This window comes from Erpetoichthys calabaricus, chromosome 8, assembly GCF_900747795.2.
Source record: "Erpetoichthys calabaricus chromosome 8, fErpCal1.3, whole genome shotgun sequence".
Lineage (NCBI taxonomy): Eukaryota > Metazoa > Chordata > Cladistia > Polypteriformes > Polypteridae > Erpetoichthys > Erpetoichthys calabaricus.
This window is the reverse complement of record NC_041401.2, coordinates 193,786,465-193,809,633: the sequence shown is the minus strand read 5'-3', so window position 1 is coordinate 193,809,633 and position 23,169 is coordinate 193,786,465. Positions and strand designations below refer to the sequence as shown.

Below are 23,169 nucleotides of genomic sequence, written 5' to 3'. Positions count from 1 at the left end.
GATAGATAGATGTGAAAGGCACTATATAATAGACTAGCCATGTGCACCCAACTACGTTGCGCGTGTTAAAGCTGTCTGTGAAGGGCTCCCTGTTTAAACGCAGCTGCCAGTCGTGAACTGGGCCCTTCGTCGCACAGCATTATGATTTTTTATAAGGGAAACAAAATTACAAAACAAAACCCTTGGACATTGATTTGATAGGAACGGCCTACTCGGAATCACTGTCCGAATAGTAATTATGTGGTGGTGGAGGAGCATTTCTGCTTCTCTCCGTTCACAGTCCGTCTCGTTTTCACGAAGCTGTTGTTTCCTCTCACGATCTCTTCTCAACCTTTCTCCAATCTCGCAGGTTGCTTTGTGGCAATCCAAAGTGTTAGGCAATATACACGGAGCAATGGTTATTAAAGGGGGACACATAGGTATCCAGGCTCTTTTAAAGCATAAATAGGGATCACTTCACTGACATGTGAGCAAGCCAGGGTACAACTGTGAGACGTGCAGCACTCGCGGGCTACAACGTAACAATAATAATTTCCGGAACATGCTGTTATGTTGTCATTCATTTTACCCACTGTCTTTCTTTCATTCATATGTTACGTAGGCACGTAACTTTTATCTTCGGCAATCTCATTCTCTAACCAGGCCTCAGGAGCTAACCAGCGTAACACTGTCCACCACCCCTTTCGTTATTCCGGCACATTGTTGACATCCATGAGTAACAACAATGTACTAAACTGGAAGGTGGTCTACACATGCGTGGAATTCACGGACAAACAAAGATCAAGATCCAAATGAAGATTATATATAAAGATTAGTTAATTTAAAGCACAACAATTTGTTTAGTTTGAATGTCTGTGTTTTGAGGTGTGACTGGAGTACTACAGTCTTCAGTACTATAAGCCTGGAGGAGATTCTTAATGCAATGCCTATGTTTTAGCTGTCTCTCTACTGCCATCTAGTGCTTCTTCTTCTAATTCATTCGCAGACAAACAAAGATCAAGATCCAAATGAAGATTATATATAGAGATACACAGATATGAAAGGCACTATATGATAGATAGATAGATATGAAAGGCACTATAGAATAGATAGATGTGAAAAGGCACTATATAATAAATAGCTAGAGAGGCGCTATATGATAGATATGAAAGGCACTATATAATAGATAGATGTGAAAGGCACCATATAATAGATATAGATATGAAAGGCGCTATATAGATAGATAGATAGATAGATATGAAAGGCACTATATGCTAGATAGATGTGAAAGGCACTATACAATAGATAGATAGATATCATATAAATGTAAGAGTGAGAAAACATTTTCTAATTTAGTAATGCATTTCCTTAACATTTTAATCAGTAAAATATAAGTTACACTAAAATACATGTAGGCTCCCACCAGTCATTAATTCTGTTGTGTTACAAGTAAAAGACATAACATCATTAAACATTTACGTACTCCATTATCTACAGCCAAATGAAACTTTTATTTTACAGTTAAGTCGTTTGCTCAGACTTACTTTAGGTTGCAGATTGCATTTCCACATGGAGTGTCCATCAATCTTTGTTTTGCGCTGGAGCTGCATTGGACAGACTTGGTTATCGTCCTCATCCAACATGGACCCTCAGCAGTAAAGCGAATGGATGAATGAATGCTGCTGTGTACGTCCAGGCTGGTAGGCTCTGGTGTAGAAAAGAATAACATCATCTGCACAGAATGCCAGTCCACAGGCTGTAAATTTAAATGAACAGTTTGTTTGTAACTCAACTGTGGGAGAAAAGAAACATGTGAACACAGACAGACTGTATATGATAAACGCTCAATACATCCCAAAGTAGCTAATTAACATTTACTTATTTGGCTGACTCCTTTATCCAAGGCGACTTACAATATTTATGATATAACTGGTGACATTTCTTTTGGTTTTCCAGTTGGAGCCCAGGCAGGTGAAGTGACTTGCTCAGGGAATTTGAACCCACAACCTCTGGGTTTGAAGTCCAAAGCCTCAACCACCACACCACACCACACTGCAGTGCCTGCCTGCCTGCCCGCCCGCTAATTGGGTATGAAGAGTGGAAGAGCAGTCAGGCTAAAATCAGCAAACAAATTGTGCAAATTGAAACTGCGTCGAGGTAGGGCAGACAAAAAGGGGGGAAAAAAAAGAACACAATATAAAAAAAAAATTCTCAAAGGATTCATTCTGTAGTTTTGTAGATTTTTTTAAGGTTTTTATTATAAAACAAATCTTCTAACACAGAATAGAAATTCAGCGTAATGCTATCAGAAACTTTGAGTTTCGATGATATATTTGATCTTAAAAGCCACTTTCAATAGCTGCCACAAGGGTAAATAGATGGAAAGGACTCCCGGTGATCTTAAAACCGTAAGACAACCATTACAAATTTTCTTATCTGTTTGACAGAATTTTAAGATGCATCTAAGGTAAATATAAAAAAAAAATAATAATAAACAATAAACAACAAAAATAACACAATGTAAAAACTGAACCTTGGACAATTTATAATACATTGTGGCATAAAATACCAAAATGGGGGCAAGAAACAAAATACACACACACACACACACGCACACACAATTACTGTAAAGTTAACCGTAAGGAACATGCAGTTAACTACCACATGGACTGAGTGGCAAGAGATAAAAATTCGGCATATTCAGTTTACAAGGAACGGGCTTTCCTGATTCACACCGCTATTGTAATATTTCACTACAAACTATGGTCCAGCTGATATACACAAATGAAGCAGAAAAAGTAATAATAATATAATAGAACATGATTAACATGATTTTCATAATACACTGGAACAAAATACAGGTCTACTGAGATTGTATGCCGGATGCATTCAAATACACTTTATTCCACTGGAAAAAAAAAAAAAATAAAATAAAATCTCGGTATTTAAGATGTACGTGATTTGCTTTTCTTTGTACGTTCAGTTCAGTCTCTGCCATTAAAAAATGGCTTCCTAGAAGCTTAGTGAAAACTCTTGTGGCACGTGTTAGCAGACGAGTCTAACTTTGAGTCAAGAGGACGCACACACACACACACACACACACACACACAAGAAATGCCACTCATTACAATAAGAGCCCTTTCAAGTCAACTAAAAATAAAAAAAATATCTGGTGACGTCTCAATTGAGTTGCCTTGCCGAATCAATCATACTTCTAACAGCAAATACATATTAAATGTTTAAAAAAAACTCTCCTCTTTGCAACGGCTCTTTGAGTGTACAGAATTCATTAACCCAGAGTTTATTTTTTTAAAAATGCCACACAAATTGAGGCTCACTTTGTTCCCAGAGAAAAAAAAAAAAAAAGTGATACAGCTTACATGATACCTTTTTAAGGTAATGTACATAAACAAAATGTTACTTAACCCGGTCACTAAGACAGGATAGCAAGACAACATGTATAATACTTGATTATTATTATTTTTTTTTATCGTGATTTGAATAGGAGAAATGTTCACATAGGAAAAAAAAGAGCACCAACATGCATTCTTGCAGAGTGGCATACAACGCAGGCAGACCACAACGTTTCACCTCAACCCCCCTTTTTTTTTTTTCGTCAGTTCAAATTGCACAAAGGAAACTCTAAAATAAAGAGGATGGGGGTGAATGTTATTGAGGGCTTTATAAACTACAGAGACAGTACCTGTAATTTATTTCAGTCATATCATAGCTATTTAACAGGTAACCTAGACATAAAAAAAATAATAACTTGAAATGAAAAGATGAAGGACCTCTGCTCACATTGTGCTAGGGCAAAAAAGTTCTCTGCTGTCCAGTTTTGTACGCCGACTCCATTAAAAAAAAAAAAAAAAAGAAAAGAAAAATTCTTTACACAATGGGCTCCAATGGCAACTTGGTAACCGTGAAAGGTAGCAGTAGAATTCCCAAGACTTGCGTGTTCTATTCAGTCAAGAAGTCGTTTGTCCTTTTACAACATGATGCACACTTGTAAAGGGATATTCTCAGGTGGAAGGAAAAAGAAACACTATTTTGAGATGAGTTCTTAAAAAAAAAGGGTCGATTTGGCGGTTGTTATTTTAAATCTCATATATGTCATGATCCAAAGGTAACATGTACGAATAATCCAATATTTCTCATATAGGCAGTCTGCAGCATAAAAAAACAACATTTAGAAAACACGTCTTTTGCCCGGTTCTTTTATGCCAGGCTAGTCTATATACAGTATATATCTGCAAATTGTCCTGGTAGTTAATCAGATTTATGGCAATAAAGGTCTTTAAGTGCTTTTAGTTCCTCAATCAGAGTCTTGTTCTGGTTTTCCAGTACAGCCACTCTATTTTCCAGACATTTTACATATTCTTTCTTCTTCCGGCGACATTCACGTGCTGCCTCCCTGCCAAAGCAAAGTGACAATTAAGTATTCATTCACGTTCCCAGTTCCCAAAATGAAATGTTTGACTTGCTATCCACTTAGGCCTTACCTGTTCTTCATAAGACGCACTTCCCTCTTCCGTGCTGCTTCTTCGGCAGTCTGTTGAGTGGGTAGTGCGGGCGAAGAGGCCATAACAACACCAGGAGCAATGGTGCTGGTGGGAGCAGTACGTATCTGATAAGCTTGGACATCTCCTGATGCCGCTGGTAAAGGAAAATACAGAAAAAATAAATAAATAAAATGAAACATTAACTTACTGGTTGGCCAATGAATATAGTGGGCCTCACCTTTTTTTTATGTTATCCCATTTGATTTTTTTTTTTTTTAAACGGACAACACTGACCGAATTATCCAGTAGGCTATTGTACATGCATACTTGTAATGCTTTTGTTCTTCTGAAGATGACTGAACGTCTTACAATGGTAATATTGGTTCAGCAACACCACATGACAGGCAGTTGTCAGGCAACTTTTGAAAGAAAAATATTACTAAACATCTGTGGTCACAATTCATACAAAAACCTAAAATCTTCCTTACATTATCCATAGCCTACAGTATGTGAAACTCTATACAAGTCAGCTGGCATCAACAGCCATGACATCTCACATGCCTGTACCGTATACAGTAATCCCTCGCTATATCGCGCTTCGACTTTTGCAGCTTCACTCTATCGCAGATTTTGTATGTAAACATATTTCAATATATATTGCGGATTTTTCGCTGGTTCGTGGGTTTCAGTGGACAATGGGTCTTTAAATTTCTGGTACATGCTTCCTCAGTTGGTTTGCCCAGTTGATTTCATACAAGGGACGCTGCTATTGGCGGATGGCTGAAAAACTACCCAATCAGAGCACACATTACGTATTAAATAAAACTCCTCAAATATATTGTGAGCAGGGGGGCTGTTCGCACCCCTAGAGGATACAGACACTCCTCAAAAAACGCTGAAAGACTACCTTCACATTGCTCCCTTCCTTGTGGCTGCTTTGTCGTGCGATATGCTTCCTGCAGGGTGCTTCACATACATAAAAGCCCGAACAGCACCTATTGATTTTTGATTGTTTGCTTTTCTCTTTCTCTCTCTTGCTCTGATATCCTCTGCTCCTGACGGAGGGGCTGTGAGCAGGGGGGCTGTATGCACCCCTAGAGGATACGAACGCTCGTCTAAAAAATGCTGAAAGACTACCTTCACATTGCTCCCTTTCTTGCTGCTGCTTTGTTAAGCAACATGCTTCCCGCACGGTGTGTCGCATACTTATAAGCCCAAGCAGCACCTGTTGATTTTTGATTGTTTGCTTTTCTCTCTCTCTGACATTCTCTGCTCCTGACGCGCACTCCTTTGAAGGGGAAGATATGTTTGCATTCTTTCAATTGTGAGACGGAACTGCCATCTCTGTCTTGTCATGGACCACGTTTAAACTTTTGAAAAAGAGACAAATGTTTGTTTGCAGTGTTTGTATAAAGTTCCTGTCTCTACAACCTCCTGTGTTTCTGTGCAAATCTGTGACCCAAGCGTGACAATATAAAAATAACCATATAAACATATGGTTTTTACTTTGCAGATTTTCACCTTTCGCAGGGGATTCTGGAACACAAACCCCACGATCGAGGAGGGATCACTGTATACTTGCGTTTAAGTTCTCCCGCAGATAAGTCGGGACTTGATTTTACCGTATAATTTCCAGTATTTTATAATGTCAGTCGTATAAGTCAAATGCGGAAAACACACGCTGTTGGTCCAAGAGATTATGATATGCTAACGCTCGCCTGAGAGAGTAACCAGGGAGCACATGGCCTTTTTATTTCTATGTATTGTGCCTACGTGACCACACAGCAATACCCGAACTATTCCGAAGCAATGTTTGCACTGTTTTGTGTTTTTTGCATACACCTTTATTGTAAGAGCATCCCTTATCTATGATGGAGCATTCGATCAGAAGAAAATATGAAGGTGGTTTTAAATGAAAAGTCGTTGATGTTGTGAAAGAAATTGGTAAACTGCGCTGCTGCAACTAAATTCTATGTGTCTGAGAAACTGATGTGAGATTGGAGGAGGCAAGAAGATGTAAAAAAAAAAAAAACTTAAATGTATTTTTGAATGGGCGTATAAGTCGACTTTATGATCGATTTTTTGGGTTTCAAGACCCAAATTATATGCGAGCATGTACGGTATGTATTGTTAACGAAGTGGCTTGGTCCTAAAACTATCAATGTTGTCAGTTATGTAAATAGCAGAATGTCTGGACTTTACTATCGGATTACTATTTACTTCCCAAATCTATTTATCCCAGTACATGATCACAAAGGTTAGCACTTACTCCAGCAACATCAGCCACAAAACCAGATGTGGTGGGAAAATATACAATAGCCAATTAGGGGGGTTTGGGGAGGTGCCCCTGCAAACTTCCAACAGAGACAAAAGATAAGAAAAAATAAGTATAGAGAGAGGCAAAACACTTAAATCACTAAATATCAAGCTACATCAGGGGTGTCATCCTTAAGATCCACAGGCCGGATCTAGCCCTGCACTCCTTTTAAAGCATCCAGTTTCATCAATATTCAAAACAAGTTCTCTTATGTTGACAATGACCATTGATTTTCTCAAACATCCCTTTCAAAGTCCATTTTGTATTTACATTAAATCCATATAAAGTTTAGTTGGATTATATTTACACCTGCTATTAAAATATGATTTCAGGGTCCACATCATGCCCAGATAGATATCAGATGGGCTCCCCTACATATACACAGTAAATCAGGGTTTAGTGGTCATTCACGTTTATCTGCGCATCTACTAATCTCTAGTTAGAATGGAAACTGGCTGCTCGTAATGACCCAACAAGAAAATGTGAGATGCTTTACTACCATAAAGATCTTTAGTATTTTAGAATGAGGGCAAAACTTGACAGCCCTCTGAAGGAAATGATAGGTCATCATCACACACGGTGCTGCAGCCATTCTGCTTACACATGACAGGGCAGGGCAGGCCACCCTTCCGCAGCTCACCCAACTGCCTCCCACCACCCTACATGATGCTTTTGTCTTTTCTACTGACTTAATTGTTGTATTTGGAGTGAAACGTGTTTGCACTTCCACTTAAGTGTTAAATGTTGTTGGTTTCCTTTTATGTTTAATCCATTTCTAACTTGTTCTCTGTAGCTTTTAAAAAGTCTGCCTTTTATCAGTAATTAGTATCATCTAAACTAGTATTTTAACTGAGATATGTTCACTCAGTGAAGTGCACTATACAAAAAAGAACTTGCATTATTTGTATTATAAAATGTAGCTATCATTGATGGAAATGCTCCAGTGCTGAAATGAGACAATAATGAAATAGCTTCTGTAATTAAGCTATTAAAAATTGTCTGCTGTGACTAATTCTGCAGTGACTTAATTTTTTTTTTTAGAGAGCAATCATTTCTGAACATAGTGACGCAGAGGAGTTGCTTTTCATGGCACTATTTGTGTTGCTTACCCATATGCAACTTAATTGCATTTTGTACAAGTTGAAAGCTTCACATACAGTGCATCTGGAAAATATTCACAGCGCATCACTTTTTCCACATTTTGTTATGTTACAGTCAGGTGCATCCTGTTTCCCCTGATCATCCTTGAGATGTTTCTGCAGCTTAATTGGAGTCCACCTGTGGTAAATTCAGTTGATTGGACATGATTTGGAAAGGCACACACCTGTCTATATAAGGTCCCACAGTTGACAGTTCATGTCAGAGCCCAAACCAAGCATGAAGTCAAAAGAATTGTCTGTAGACCTCCGAGACAGGATTGTCTCGAGGCACAAATCTGGGGAAGGTTACAGAAATATTTCTGCTGCTTTGAAGGTCCCAATGAGCACAGTGGCCTCCATCATCCGTAACTGGAAGAAGTTCGAAACCACCAGGACACTTACTAGAGCTGGCCGGCCATCTAAACTGAGCGATCGGGGGAGAAGGGCCTTAGTCAGGGAGATGACCAAGAACCCGATGGTCACTCAGTCAGAGCTCCAGAGGTCCTCTGTGGAGAGAGGAGAACCTTCCAGAAGGACAACCATCTCTGCAGCAATCCACCAATCAGGCCTGTATGGTAGAGTGGCCAGACGGAAGCCACTCCTTAGTAAAAGGCACATGGCAGCCCGCCTGGAGTTTGCCAAAAGGCACCTGAAGGACTCTCAGACACTCTTTGGTGTGAATGCCAGGCGTCACGTTTGGAGGAACCAGGCACTGCTCATCACCAGGCCAATACAATCCCTACAGTGAAGCATGGTGGTGGCAGCATCATGCTGTGGGGATGTTTTTCAGCGGCAGGGACTGGGAGACTAGTCAGGATAAAGGGAAAGATGACTGCAGCAATGTACAGAGACATCCTGGATGAAAACCTGCTCCAGAGCGCTCTTGACCTCAGACTGGGGCGACGGTTCATCTTTCAGCAGGACAACGACCCTAAGCACACAGCCAAGATATCAAAGGAGTGGCTTCAGGACAACTCTGTGAATGTCCTTGAGTGGCCCAGCCAGAGCCCAGACTTTGAATCTGATTGAACATCTCTGGAGAGATCTTAAAATGGCTGTGCACCGACGCTTCCCATCCAACCTGATGGAGCTTGAGAGGTGCTGCAAAGAGGAATGGGCGAAACTGGACAAGGATAGGTGTGCCAAGCTTGTGGCATCATATTCAAAAACACTTGATGCTGTAATTGCTGCCAAAGGTGCATCGACAAAGTATTGAGCAAAGGCTGTGAATACTTATGTACATGTGATTTCTCAGTTTTTTTATTTTTAATAAATGTGCAAAAACCTCAAGTAAACTTTTTTCACGTTGTCATTATGGGGTGTTGTGTGTAGAATTCTAAAGAAAAAAATTAATTTTGCGCTGTGAATACTTTCCGGATGCACTGTAGATACACATCTTACTGGTTGCTACAGTTTTGCAATAAATCCTGCGGCCAGCAGCATTACCATCCCCTCAAGGATTTTTCCAGTAATGCATGCACGCTCCAAGTAGGTAAACATCTATGTCATATGCTGGCTGGCTGGTAATGGGCAGGGCGGGGCAGGGTAGCGCATGACTTAATTTTGTCCCTGGGAGGAAATGTGACTTTTTACAGAAGCTCCTTAATGAGAAATTTCATAAATGATGTGAAAACGCCGTTTTTAAATGAAAAAGTATTAGTGTGGACAGAAACACAGTGCTGCCAGCCTTTTAAATATAATCTATTCCTTTATTTTTTTTCTATCCATCAATCCATTTACAGAACCTCCTTTTCTGTGTTCAAGTTCATATTTAGCAGGACCCTACCTAAGCTGTAAATGGTACAAGGGAAGAGAAGGCTTGAGTAAGACATAAGCCAATCAAAATGATGTATTTAATTCTTAATTAGATTCTTTATTAAGCAGCTCACATTACAGTTTAGGTGCAATGATATTTTCTGATTAGTACTATTCAGGTCATAAAATGATTTCTTCAAAATTTCACATATATTTGTCTCTTTCTTTTTTGCCCGGAAGGCATGAAGTTATTCAGTGGGAGCAGGAGCACGCAGGTGGCCGGTTGCTGTGTGGTATAACAAGTTTGAGCCGGCGGCGATCAACGCACATGTACTGTGTAAGGCATGTACGGGGACCACTAAGAAAAGAAGAGCGTTCATGGCTCACCTTGCAGAGCAGCTTCATCATCACTTTTTACAAGAAAAGGCGATGGATAAAGCAAAAGAGGATTCAACATTGACAAGCTTCTGTTCCAAGACTGCCACTTCCCCCCAGCCCCTTCAGTGTAATAGTAACTACAGCACAGACAGAAGTGTGTACATTGCAACAGGTACACATGTCATAATTGTAGAAAGGACGGTCCTTGGGTGTGTGGGAACTGTTAACATTTGAATTTGATGACTGCATATAACGCTGAACTGACCTCTCTGTACTACTCTTTCCTCTGCATGTCCTGGAGTACAAAAGAAAAAGCACCGTGCACCAAAATGTGGAGACTGCATGGGCAAGATAAAAAAAAAAAACAAAAAACGCGGTCACTGATTACAAGCGCAAGAAGGCATGCAAATGAATATGAATAATGTTGCATCCGTGCCACAGTGTTTTCCGAAATGTACTATACAGGTCATAAAATGAGTTATTCCAAATATCATATATACCTATGTCCCTGTTTTTCTGTCAGTGCGCCTTTGACATCATGGACCATAAGGTGCATACTAATTCAGCGTGAGCAGCACTCAATAAAACCGAACAAAAAAAAATTCAAGTGACGGTGAGATATGAAGAAGGCAGATTTACCAGTGTTTGTGTGTCAGCTTTTATCCCTCTAGATCAGAGAATTTCCAGTTCCATTGTCTCAAAACACCACTCACATCTACAGTTATTCCCAATTTCAGATAAAAAGTAACCGGCCAGATCTGGGGCGGGGTGGGTGTTGTATCGTGATCATGACTGAGAGAATAAAAGTGAAAAAAAAAACGCTAACTTTTACAAGTCCTAAAAATTTACACCAGCTGTTACAGACACTACTCAAAAGGAAAAATTTGCGGGGGAGCTGGTTTCGAACTCACAACCTCTGGATTATAAGTCAGCAGTTCTAACCGCTGCACCATGGAAGCTGTCGCATTGTACTTGTACTTTTTGTGAAAGTGTTTATTTGATATTTGGCCATCAGCCTTCACAACATTATAGAGTTCAAGTCTACATTTTGCCATTTACTTCTAAAACGTGAAAAACGTTTCTGTTTTAACAATGTGTTTACACAGATTGTTGTAGACACAAAACACACATCAAATCATTTCCCCTTACAATTCTGGGTAGCTCACTCCAAGATAATCAATCAAGGCAGGAACTGGGAGAACTTCCTGCCCGTTCTGAGGCGGTGGGGGGACGGTATAGCAGGCTGCTTGGGCTTATCGACACATTTACAACACAAAAGACGCTGACAGAGAGGTGCGAAGGGATTTAAGGTGGGCCGGATTTACAAGTTTTTTCGTAGGTTCTGGTAATTCTAGTGTTAAAAATGTACCTACTGTCCTAACAGAAAGAAGTTTGTAGAACAAATGTGCCAATGTCTATCACCTTCTCATGCAGTGTACTCTTGTCAACACTATTACTATTGTCAACTTCACCTTCTTTATATATCATATTTAAGTTTTTTATATTTCTTTATAAGAAATTAACTGAAATAACTTTCTGCTAACATTGTCACACCCAGACATTGTGTGAATTTTGCACATCCTCCTACTGCCTGCTGGATTTAGGTTGCCTAAATTAGATCTGGATGCACAAATGTGAATACATGGCAGAGTGTGCCCTGATGTGGACTAGTACCCTGACTAGTACTGCTTCCTGCCTTTCAAAGACAATGCTGGCTCCACCACAACTCATGAAAATCTTGTGTTGGAGTTAGCATGTTGGGAAAATAAATTAATGAATAAATATATGAATTATAAATGTGAAAAATCCTCTTTTTGAATTTCCTGAATTAACTAATCATTAGACAATTTTGCTTTACAAGCTACAAAATTGTTAATCCAAATACAGTACACTGATCTTTTTCTACATCATTACTGAAGAAAAAAAAAAACAGCCCCTCAGTAAAGTAATAGGACTCACCTTGCACAACCACCTGATTGCTGGGCACAAGGATCTGTTGACCGTCTGTCGTTTGTGCATACTGTAAAATTGTAGTTCCAGTCTGTGCTGCGGCAGCGTTGGTCATTGTAAGTGTCTGGAGGCCTTGCACGCCATCCGTGCCATTATTTGCCAGTTGAATGGCACCACCCTGTGTAATGGCAACTGTGTAAATGAAAATAAAAAGTAATTTCTATGAAAATGTTAGATTGAAAGAAGCAAATCACTCACATGCATCTCTTGAAATGATACACTCCTAAAGTAGGAACAGTTTAAGAAAACTGCTAAATTGTCAAATCAAATTGGCAAGATCGAATGGTATAATTTAAAATAGATTAAGAAGGAACTGAATATTGAATGAAAAGGCCACAACAATAGCTCATGGCAGGTCGTGTTTCTCAAGAGTAACTTTCTTTAATAATTTCAATAATAGACACCTTTCAAAGAGCCTCAACAGGCCAGAGCATAACTATTGCAGACAGAAAATGAAAGATAAAACAAATGGTAGAAAAGGTTTGTCAAGCTGAATTCTCCCTAAAATGGTTGTGAATAAGTGACAGCTTCTAAGAGAAATGAAGTTTGCTATAGAGATCTGATGTAGGCTAAACATATACATATATTTTACTCCAAAAGCTCAAAAATACTTGTGGTTTAAAGCAGAATTATGTGCAATTTTACATACCTACTACATACATAAAAATCAAATTGTTAACATACTATATTGTCCACTGCTGGTCTGATAGATTGGAGTTGGCACTGTGACTGTGGTTATGGCCGGAGTGGATGAGTCTTCTTCAGATTTCTCTTCCTCAATACGAGGAACACCAGGAGCATCAGAAGAAAGGTCATTTAAAATTTTTCTGTTTTTATGAAAAATAAATAAACAAACCCACTATTAGAACTGATCAGGTTTCTACAAAATTCTAAAATAATTTTGAATACTAATATTATACAGTACTTGTCAAACAAATATCAGGTTTATAAATCCTGTTTGTCCCTTTATCCAAACAAATTTCCTTAAAATTCCAAAGAGAAGCAAAAAATAACATGACCAAACCAACCGCTGCCCTATAACCCTGTTTTGCAGAAAAAAGATGAGAATTTTTGCTCAATAACCACTTTTCTATAGTCTTCCTTAATCAATGAAGTACACAGCCATCTTGCCATCTTCTAAAGTACATCAAAAACAATGTTCTCCTGGTACTGAAAATGGATACAGGAATCATAAAGAAGCAGCGGAAACCGATGGCAAAAAAGAGGGCACCACAATGAAAGCATCAAAGAAAGTTCTGTCTCTGTGCTTACATCTTCCCTGCCATACAAATGAGAGATCAGAGAAGTGCAAATGCGTGTGAGGTCAAGACAAACCATTCACGATGACAAAAACATTACTGATGAAGGGTTTGTCTTTTCTGTTTCCTTTCTTTACACCTTAAACCACAATAAGGCAGCCTTGATTTAACTTTTTTAAAGTCTTATTTCATATTTATTCAAGGCTTATTGGCCAGCAGTTGCTTCACTAGATTCATGCACATCTGATGTATGGTTCCCTACGTAAATACCTGTATGACGGTCGCCTTGAGAGGATTTCCCTACGCTTCTGTGAGTCTGTCACACTGTCCACAGACTCTTGAGAATCTTCACTCTCTGCGATTGTGGAAATCTAGAAAAAAAAAACAAATATGTTATAAAATAAAAAAAAAGGAAACCCACTAAGAATATAGAGTGTGGTTACATTTTCCAAAAACAAAACAAAGCAAATACTATAATATACAAAATAAGCATAGTGAAATGCCCATTTATTAAAATGGGCTTAATAGAACAAAGGCAAGTCTATTTGTTTCGATCGCATTGTGCATTTACGAATCTCTGTTTACCAACTGTGCCATAGATCCCTCTTTCTTAATGTTTCTTGTCACCTTTCTTTGTTGGACAATCCAGCCCTGTTGTGGATTCTGAACAACAGAATGCCCAGATGTATGCCATGCAATTTATTATCTTATGCCAGCCACTTGACTTTGCTCATTGAACAGTTCCTCCCTCTTGTGGATGCCAAACAATATTACACCCATGCACAAACACTGGATGTTCCATCAATGGATAGATAGATAGATAGATAGATAGATAGATAGATAGATAGATAGATAGATAGATATGAAAGGCATTATATAATAAAATCGATAGATATACGAGGGACATTCAAAAAGTTTCCGCACTTTTATATTTTGGTTGGAAATCATGAAGGTAAAAACATTTTTTGCTGATGGCATTAAAAAGTTGTGACGACGCTGGGAAAATTGCATTACAAAGGAATGCAACTAGGTAGAAAAGTGATGTAATTTGTTATTGAAATTCTTAATAAATAGAGTTAAAAAAAGTGCTGAAGCTTTTTGAACATCCCTCTTATAAATAGATATAGAGATAACATTGTCTGTCTATTTTTCCCCCCCAAGATGAAATTACAACTTAACATGAAACTGAAGAAAAATATAAATATTATTACAAATAGCAACCCCCCAAACAAACACAAGAACATCTGACTTGGATAATAAGAGCACTGTTGCCACCTAATAACAATCTTGTAAGTGGGAGTAAGGTGTGAGGATTCGTTCTATTCTGTGTATTGTATTGTATTGACCCCCTTCTTTTGACACCCACTGCACACCCAACCTGCCTGGAAAGGGGTCTCTCTTTGAACTGCCTTTCCTGAGGTTTCTTCCATGTTTTCCCTACAAAGGGTTTTTTTTGGGAGTTTTTTCTTGTCTTCTTAGAGAGTCAAGGCTGGGGGGCTGTCAAGAGGCAGGGCCTGTTAAAGCCCATTGCGGCACTTCTTGTGTAATTTTGGGCTATACAAAAATAAATTGTATTGTATTGTATTATGTGATCAGATCTGCCAAGTTGTGCCAAAGGTTTACATTTAAAGGCTTTTTATATTTAAATAAAACAAGCCAAGTTGACGTGTCCACAAGTGGAACATGGGATATGCTGATGAATGTTTGCTATTGTTAATTTCAAAGTTCCGCTGGTTGAAGTCATCATCATGGTTGGAATGATTCAGAATTACAGTGTTAGAGAGGTGGTGGTGAATCATGGTGGGGTAACTTATCTCCATAAAACGTGATGAAGACAAGTTCAGTCAGTATTTAAATGTCTGCATTTTAGTTTTAATTATAATGTACTCGCTTTTCTTTTTTTTTTTTTTGCTGTTTCAGCAAAATTAATATGAATTCCAGTGGTAGATAGTGTCCTGGGAGTTTTATGGTAATGAAGACTGATATTTCAAGGTAAGGTAGCTTATTTATGATAAAGATGAGGTAAGGCTGTTATACTCACTATTTATGGTGTCAGAGGGTGTCAGTGTACTGCAGGTTGATTAGCACATGAAAGTAAGAATTTCACTGTACTCTGTGAATCTGCACATGTGTGTACTCTGCATATGTGACAACAATGGCCTTATAAACCTATGAATTTTGAAATACCAATTAAACATTTTATTTGCCTCATATTTTAAATCCTTCTAAAAACATTGTTCAGCCCTCAAAATTCCAAGGCAAAAGTATATATATTTATATTTATACACACACACATGTATGTATATACATACACACAGTGGAACCTTGGATTGCAAGTAACTTGGTCTGCGAGTGTTTTGCAAGACGAGCTAAAATTTTTAATAAATTTTGACTTGATAAACGAGCACGGTCTTGCAATACTAGTAGTCCGTATACACTTTGTCTGCTGAGAGTCACGTGATCACAACTGAGCTGATGGTTCTTCCTTCTCTCGCTGTGAGATTGTGGGTAATTGTCTCCCATTCTCGGGCTCAATCGGTGTGCCTCACTCATATAGTCAACATCCATACGAGCATATACTGTTTGCTATAGCACTGTGACCACGTGTGTGTGTTGTAACGTGTGAGTCCCAGTCTTGCACCCCAAAACATGAAGCCGAGTCTCACTACTTTAGCAACACCAGCTTTATTCAGCTTGAAACAGGAACAGCACAGTTATTTATTGTAGCAGGATCTGCCAGTCTCCTATACACAGACACAGCAGTCAGGCAGGGTCAGGGCCAGGTTAGTGGCCAAGTAATACTGTGCTCTGCATTTATTATCACCCATTAACAACGGGTGCTTACAGCATGTCCGCAGCCTTTTCAGATTTGCTTTTACGGCGAACTGATACAGCGCTGGGAGCCTCCGGTTGCTTCGGGACGCTCTTCCACGTGTCGTCCCATTGAGTGGAATTCAAAAAGAGTTTAGAAACTCACTCACACCAGCCATGATTCTTTTCAAAGGTAAAGTGCAGGTTAATTTGTTTTATGTATTATTACTTTATATTTTGTATTAATCATTTTTACAGTAATCCCTCGCTATATCGCGCTTCGACTTTTGCGGCTTCACTCTATCACGGATTTTATATGTAAGCATATCTAAATACTAGACATTAAGCCCGTTACCATAACGGGCACAAGACAGTGCATAAACATTAGTAGGAACAGTCTATATTAAATGGCAAGGGACCTTGACCTCATTCTGTTTCTTGTGTCCGTAATATGCCTTTAATTTTCTGTCACAACAGTGGGCAATCAGCAGAGTCTCCCCAGCAAGTGATGTAATGTGTGGCGTGCAGCTGATAATTGTGCCTGTGGCGTCTCCCCAGCAAGTACTGTGCAGTTCCCCAGCAAGTATTTTAATCTGTGCTGGCGTGCAGCTGATTATTGTATGTGTGGCGTCTCCCCAGCAACGGATTTTATGTGCGCGGCTAGGCCATTCACTGTGTGCTCAGCTTCCAGTGTGTATGCGTCCATGGTGCCGTGTGAATGTGCGGGGCACGGTGCAATGCGAGGCGCGGCCCCACACATGCGCACTTCACCAGAAGACACACACACACGGACACCCTGGACGCACACAGGAGTTTTATTAAAGAGGATATATGGCGGATTTTTCACCGGTTCGTGAATTTCTGCGAACAATGGGTCTTTTAATTTCTGGTACATGCTTCCTCAGTTGGTTTGCCCAGTGGATTTCATACAAGGGACGCTATTGGCAGATGGCTGAGAAGCTACCCAATCAGAGCACGTATTACGTATTAAATAAAACTCCTCAAATATATTGTGAGCAGGGTGGCTATTAGCACCCCTAGAGGATACGGCCGCTCCTCTAAAAAATGCTGAAAGACTACCTTCACATTGCTCCCTTCCTGGCTGAGCTTACTTGTGGCTTCTTTGTCGCGCGATATGCTTCCAGCGTGGTGCTTCACATACTTAAAAGCCCAAGCAGCACCTGTTGATTTTTGATTGTTTGCTTTTCTTTCTCTCTCTCTGACATTCTCTGCTCCTGATGCGCACTCCTTTGAAGAGGAAGATATGTTTGCATTCTTTTAATTGTGAGACGGAACTGTCATCTCTGTCTTGTCATGGAGCACGTTTAAACTTTTGAAAAAGAGACAAATGTTTGTTTGCAGTGTTTGAATAAAGTTCCTGTCTCTACAACCTCCTGTGTTTCCGTGCAAATCTGTGACCCAAGCGTGACAATATAAAAATAACCATATAAACATATGGTTTCTACTTCGTGGATTTTCACCTTTCGCGGGGGGTTCTGGAACGCAACCCCCGCAATCGAGGAGGGATCACTGTATATGAATAATTTTGGGTTGTGGAACGAATCATGTGTTTCCATTATTTTCTTCTTTCGCTTTGATATACAAGTGCTTTGGATTACAAGCACGTTTCCGGAACGAATTATGCTCACAATCCAAAGTTCCACTGTGTGTATATATATATATATATATATATATATATATAATATATATAAAAATGTAATGAATTATTATTATTAATTATTATATATATATACATACAGTGGCGGCTCACGTATAGGCACTGTGGAACTGCAGCACCCCCTATTTCCACTTGATATTATCGATAACATTTAATATAATGAGTCCTTTTTTTCTTTAATTCTTTCTTTATACTTGTACAATATATAATCCTTAAGCTTAATGTCAGTAGCCATCCCCCAGTTTATGAAAAAACATACAAAAATCTTTGTATGGAACTGTGCACATCACAGTTCCAGCGGCGTGGTGTTTGGCTGTTGTGTGCATGCGCACATAGGATGCTGCACGCAAGGTTGCAAGGGAGAGAGAGCACTGTCGCTCCCGCAGTGCCAACCCTGGCGTGCTGGTGGAAGGTAGTGTTTTTTTTTTTTTTTTTTCCTCCGTGTGTGTTGTGCTTAGAAACCATGTACCATATTCTTGAATGTGATAAAGTGTAGAATTACATTATTATCCTGCTTCCAGCTATTCTATTTGATTCATTTTTTTTCAGTTTCTGAATAAATTTTCTTTTTATACATGTTTGTTTCCTTTTACACAATTTCAAAACAAAGGCTAAAAATTTTTCTGGAGCAGCACCCCCACTAATTTTAGCTACGAGCCATAATTGTGTGTATATATATACTGTATGAGGATAGGCACCTGCAGTCTGTAGTCAGGGCTAGGCAGTTGCCCTGGCTGGGGTTCAAGGACCCCATCATCTTGTTCACAAGTATATTTGATCATAATATTGACCAATGAATGAATTTGCCCAGCAGTTTGGCCACTGTTCCAGCAGACCATGGTGGCTAAGTCCTTCATGCAAGGTTGCTGAGCTTACTCCCCATGATACGATGTAGAGGTTAGTAGTACAGAAAAAACTCTCTATCTGGTTACTATGGGTTGAGAAGAACTAGATGAGATAGCACAGCATGAAATCCCAGGTGCCTCCCACTTGGGGTTTACAAGATGCAGTCCACAAGTAGAAGATCTGGGATAAAACACATACTGGAGGGATTCTCTTTTTTCACAGGATAAGGAGTACCTTTGAATTATTGATATAAAGCTGGTAAAAAAAATTACTTAAGAATAGTGTGGCCTGGTCTTTTCGGCTTGACACGATACCAACCACTAAATCTCCATGATAGTTGTAGTGAAACTGCACTTCTAAGGTATACTGGTAAGACAAACATACTGTTATTTAGTTAGATAAATAAATATTGTTCAGTCCTCACCTGTACCGTTTGGACTTGGGGAGACTGAATAACCGAGGGCTGTGCTGCCTGTATGACTCCATGAACCTGCACAGTCTGTCCATTTGGGAGCTGAACAAGAGTCACTGTAGGGGCGGTCGATGTTGCATGAGCTCCTGCTGCCATGGAAACCTTGACAATAAAAAGAAAACATTTTATGCAGAATAAGTGAGAGAGAGAGAAACAAATATATTCAGCTTCATATTTTCACAGTACCAAATGACACCAGGGGCCTCATGTATAACGCTGTGCGTAGAACTTACACTATAACATGGCGTAAGCACAAAAGCGGGAATGTGCGTACACACAGAAAAATCCAGATGCAGGAATCTGTACGTACGGAAACTTCCACATTCTTCCGCTACATAAATCCCGATCAGCATGATAAGTAACGCACGTGCACGCGCCTTCTGTCCCGCCCCAACTCCTCCCAGAATTACGCCTCTTTGAATATGCAAATCAATATAAATAGCCTTCTGTGAAAAGACAATGGGAAAAGCATGGGGGAAAATATAAGAATTTCAGCGAATACCAAGTGGAGGCAAAGGAAAAACGTACTATTTGTTGGTTTAAACAGTGGTATAATCAACAAAAGGAAGTTGATCGAGTGACAGAGTGTCAGAGAAACTCAAAAGCTCAAGTTCACAAAGTCGCACACTGCCCGAAATAAAAAAGAAGTCACATATCAAAGTCGCCGTAAAAACGCGAGTCATGGCCCACCGTCTGAGTGTCATATGAAAGCTTATTAGGGTACAGACAAAAAAAATAGGCACACAGTGGGGAAAAAAGCACAAAATGTCAACTTTAATCTCGAAATTTCCACTTTAATCATGTAGTTTATCCATCCATCCATTTTCCAACCCGCTGAATCCGAACACAGGGTCACGGGGGTCTGCTGGAGCCAATCCCAGCCAACTCAGGGCACAAGGCAGGAAACAATCCTGGGCAGGGTGCCAACCCACCGCAGTCATGTAGTTTATTTTGCCATTAAAGTAGAACATCATAAACTTCATCTTAAAATCGTTTAATTTGCTAGTTTCTCAAATCCCATTGTAACTAAAGTGGCATGTTAAATGCTTTGTTCTGTATTTGATCTTCTATGTGCTCTGTGTGTGAATCGCTACCTGCTTCTTAAACGGCTTTCTCTTTCTCTTTATGGACACATAATCCATTACATTCGTGATATTACAGCTCTCTGAATAATTAAAATACTGAGATGTAAATGTGATATCTTTTTCATGATGATAGGAGTTAAAGCATGTTATTAAACATGGGAACACGGTGGCGCAGTGCTTGTTCATGTCTCACACAATAGGCTTGCTGCGCCATGCGCGACCTTCGATGAAATAATTTATTACAGAAGTACTGTCTCTTTCAAACGGACTAACCTCCAATTCCTGTCCTTACTTTTCTTTCTCCAAATACACAATCGCCACACAATCAGCTCTGTAATAGACATAAAGCCATTTGTAAGCTTAGAACACCGATACTTCAAAACTTTTAAGGAACATTGAAATATCTTCGTAGTACATGTTTAATTATTCTATCCGTCTATCCTTCCAGTGTCGCGTCAGCACCAGCAAGAATACAATGCAATGCAGGAACAATCCCTGAACTAGCTAGCGCTGCGGCACCATGTCCTCACATGTTTAATTATTAACAATACAGATTATTTAAATGAAGTTAAAGTTTTATCTGTATAATATAATCAACATATTTTGCTGCATTTCATCTTAAAAATGATATTGTCATCATATGTAAATACGCACTTTATAAAGTGGCACAGGTTGTGCAATATTATAACTGTAGTGCAAGTTTACAGTGAGGTAATTGTACTTATAAGTACAAACAGTTCTACAAGGAGCACTTGATGGACTGATTGAGTGCGTTTAGAGTTCTTGGGATGAAACTTTTTCTAAACCGCGAAGTCTGTACAGGAAAGTCTCTGAAACGTTTTGCTGTGGCTCAGGCAGCGTCTGCTTCATGCTGTATACCGATAATTCTCTTTCCAGTTGGCTGCTGCTGTGATTTCCCACTCAGATACAGTGATATAAATACTCCGAGTGGTGCAGTGAGAGTAATATGGAAAAAGATGATCTGCTGTGGAAACCCTTAACAGGAGCAGCTGAAAGAAGAAGAAGATGCATTGAGAGTAACAACGCTAAAGCAGTTATGGTATTTGGAATACTATGGCTATTCCTTGGACCATTATATTGCTGCAGGTTAATTACAATCAGATGCATTACACTAATAAACAATATGCAGTTAGTTTCAGTGTATTTATAAAGCCGCATCAGGAATTTGGATCTAAGAAAGAAAGGGTGACCACACAGGAACAGTAGCACTGCTTTGACTGCTGGGTGCTGCCAGTCTGCAAAACCGAGCGGAAAAATTGCGTACGCCAAGGTATGAGATACCGTGGAAATGTGTGTGGCTTTACGCCAAGTTTAGGTTTTATACATCGCAATTTGAGCGTGGAAACGTGCATATGCAACATTTCTGTGCATATGCACCATTTATACATGAGGCCCCAGGCCTTAGCATTAACACTTAACATTATCGTTTATATACTGTATGATATACATGCACCTACTTTTTGAATAGCATGGTGGCATTTGTGCTGTTTCTTGTGAGACTTATGTTTAGACCATAAGGGGAAAACACATATTAGCAAATTATTTCTGTCAATGATTTATCCTGCTTAATCTGTAGCAGGTTGACAGTACAACCTTAGGGAACTTGAAAACTCAGGAGTTGATGTTACTTTGGAAGAATTAAGTGGATAGGACTGGCGAGTTTGTTGGACTAAATTACCTGTTCATGTCTAGATTGTTCTTATGTTGCAATTCTTGTTTTAGGAAGGTTACTCGTTTATCTAAACTGGCCAACAAAGGTTAGAGAGTGACTTGTCATATATTGGCATTCCATTCAGGGTTGGTTGCTGCTTTTTACCCACTGAGCAGATTGTGATTCCAGTTCCTCTTGACACCTTCACAGGAAACAATGCTCCGATAACTGAGAGACTGATATTGGTATTCCTGAGTTTATTTATATACAAGTATAACAGACACTTTTTGCTTGTGTATAAGGTTATTTGGTTTCTTCTTTCTAGGTTTTGTTTCAGTCAAACATCCTGAAAATAAATGCTGCATTCACACGCTGTGTGAACTTTTGGCATCATCCCTTGTGCCGTCTCACTTTCCCAATTTGTTACATTGACGTAATTTCCTGCTGGAGTTTGGAGAGAAATGCAAGGTCATTGTTGATTTGTTACTTGATCCACAAAAGATATAACATTTTTTTTAATAAAAAGGAAACAAACACTTCACGTTACTCCAAACACAATAAGCCCATAAGAATGCCATTTTTTTATATTATTGAAAGAGGTGAAAAGTCAATGTGATGTCACAACTCAGCCAATCGAGATTGTGCATTGTTTTCTACAAAGTGCCCCACTGGGAGCCACTACTTCAAAGACAGCGGATTCAAAATTTCCCACTGGGAAGATTGGATTTCCTGTCTGTCCCATAGCCTGCCCAGTGTCTTCGTCTTCTTCCATTGTTTCCACTTCAATGTGGGGTTGATATACCTGATCAACCTTCTCCAAACAGCTCGGTCCTGCATCTCCTTGCCAGTCAGGCCCTTCTCCTTCAGATCTTCTTTTACTTTATCCATCCTCCTCTGCTGTGGCCTCCCTCACTTTCTCTTTCCCTGTACTTCCATTCCCATCACTCTTTTGCCGACATATTCATTGTCTCTCTTCATCATATGTTCATACCACTTCTAATCTATTTTCCTGTACTTTCTTAGATATCTCTCCCACTTTTCTTGCACCTCAGAGAGTCTCATTTCTTATTTTCCCCATTTTTGTAACTCCACACATCCATCTCAACCTCCTCATTTCTGCCACGTCCAACTTCTTCTCTTGTGCTCCCTTCACTGCCCAAGTTTCAGCTCCATACTTCATTGCTGGTCTCACCAATGTCTTAAAAATCTTACCTTAAAACTTTCTCCTTAATTCTTTAATCACACAATACTCCTGATTCCTTCTTC

At 39.4% G+C, this 23,169-nt stretch overlaps 1 protein-coding gene across 1 annotated transcript in view; it reads right to left on the bottom strand.

Annotated features, from left to right (window-relative positions):
- Positions 1 to 2,202: 2,202 nt before the first annotated feature.
- Positions 2,203 to 23,169, bottom strand: part of creb1b (cAMP responsive element binding protein 1b) — a 54,687-nt gene continuing 33,720 nt past the window's right edge. The window contains exons 3-8 of the mRNA XM_028808033.2: positions 19,099 to 19,248; positions 13,610 to 13,710; positions 12,765 to 12,907; positions 12,030 to 12,212; positions 4,482 to 4,635; positions 2,203 to 4,393 (exon numbers count right to left, since the gene is read on the bottom strand). Coding sequence (XP_028663866.1) covers positions 4,249 to 4,393; positions 4,482 to 4,635; positions 12,030 to 12,212; positions 12,765 to 12,907; positions 13,610 to 13,710; positions 19,099 to 19,248 — 876 coding nt within the window. The 3' untranslated portion in view covers positions 2,203 to 4,248. The remainder of the gene's footprint in view (positions 4,394 to 4,481; positions 4,636 to 12,029; positions 12,213 to 12,764; positions 12,908 to 13,609; positions 13,711 to 19,098; positions 19,249 to 23,169) is intronic.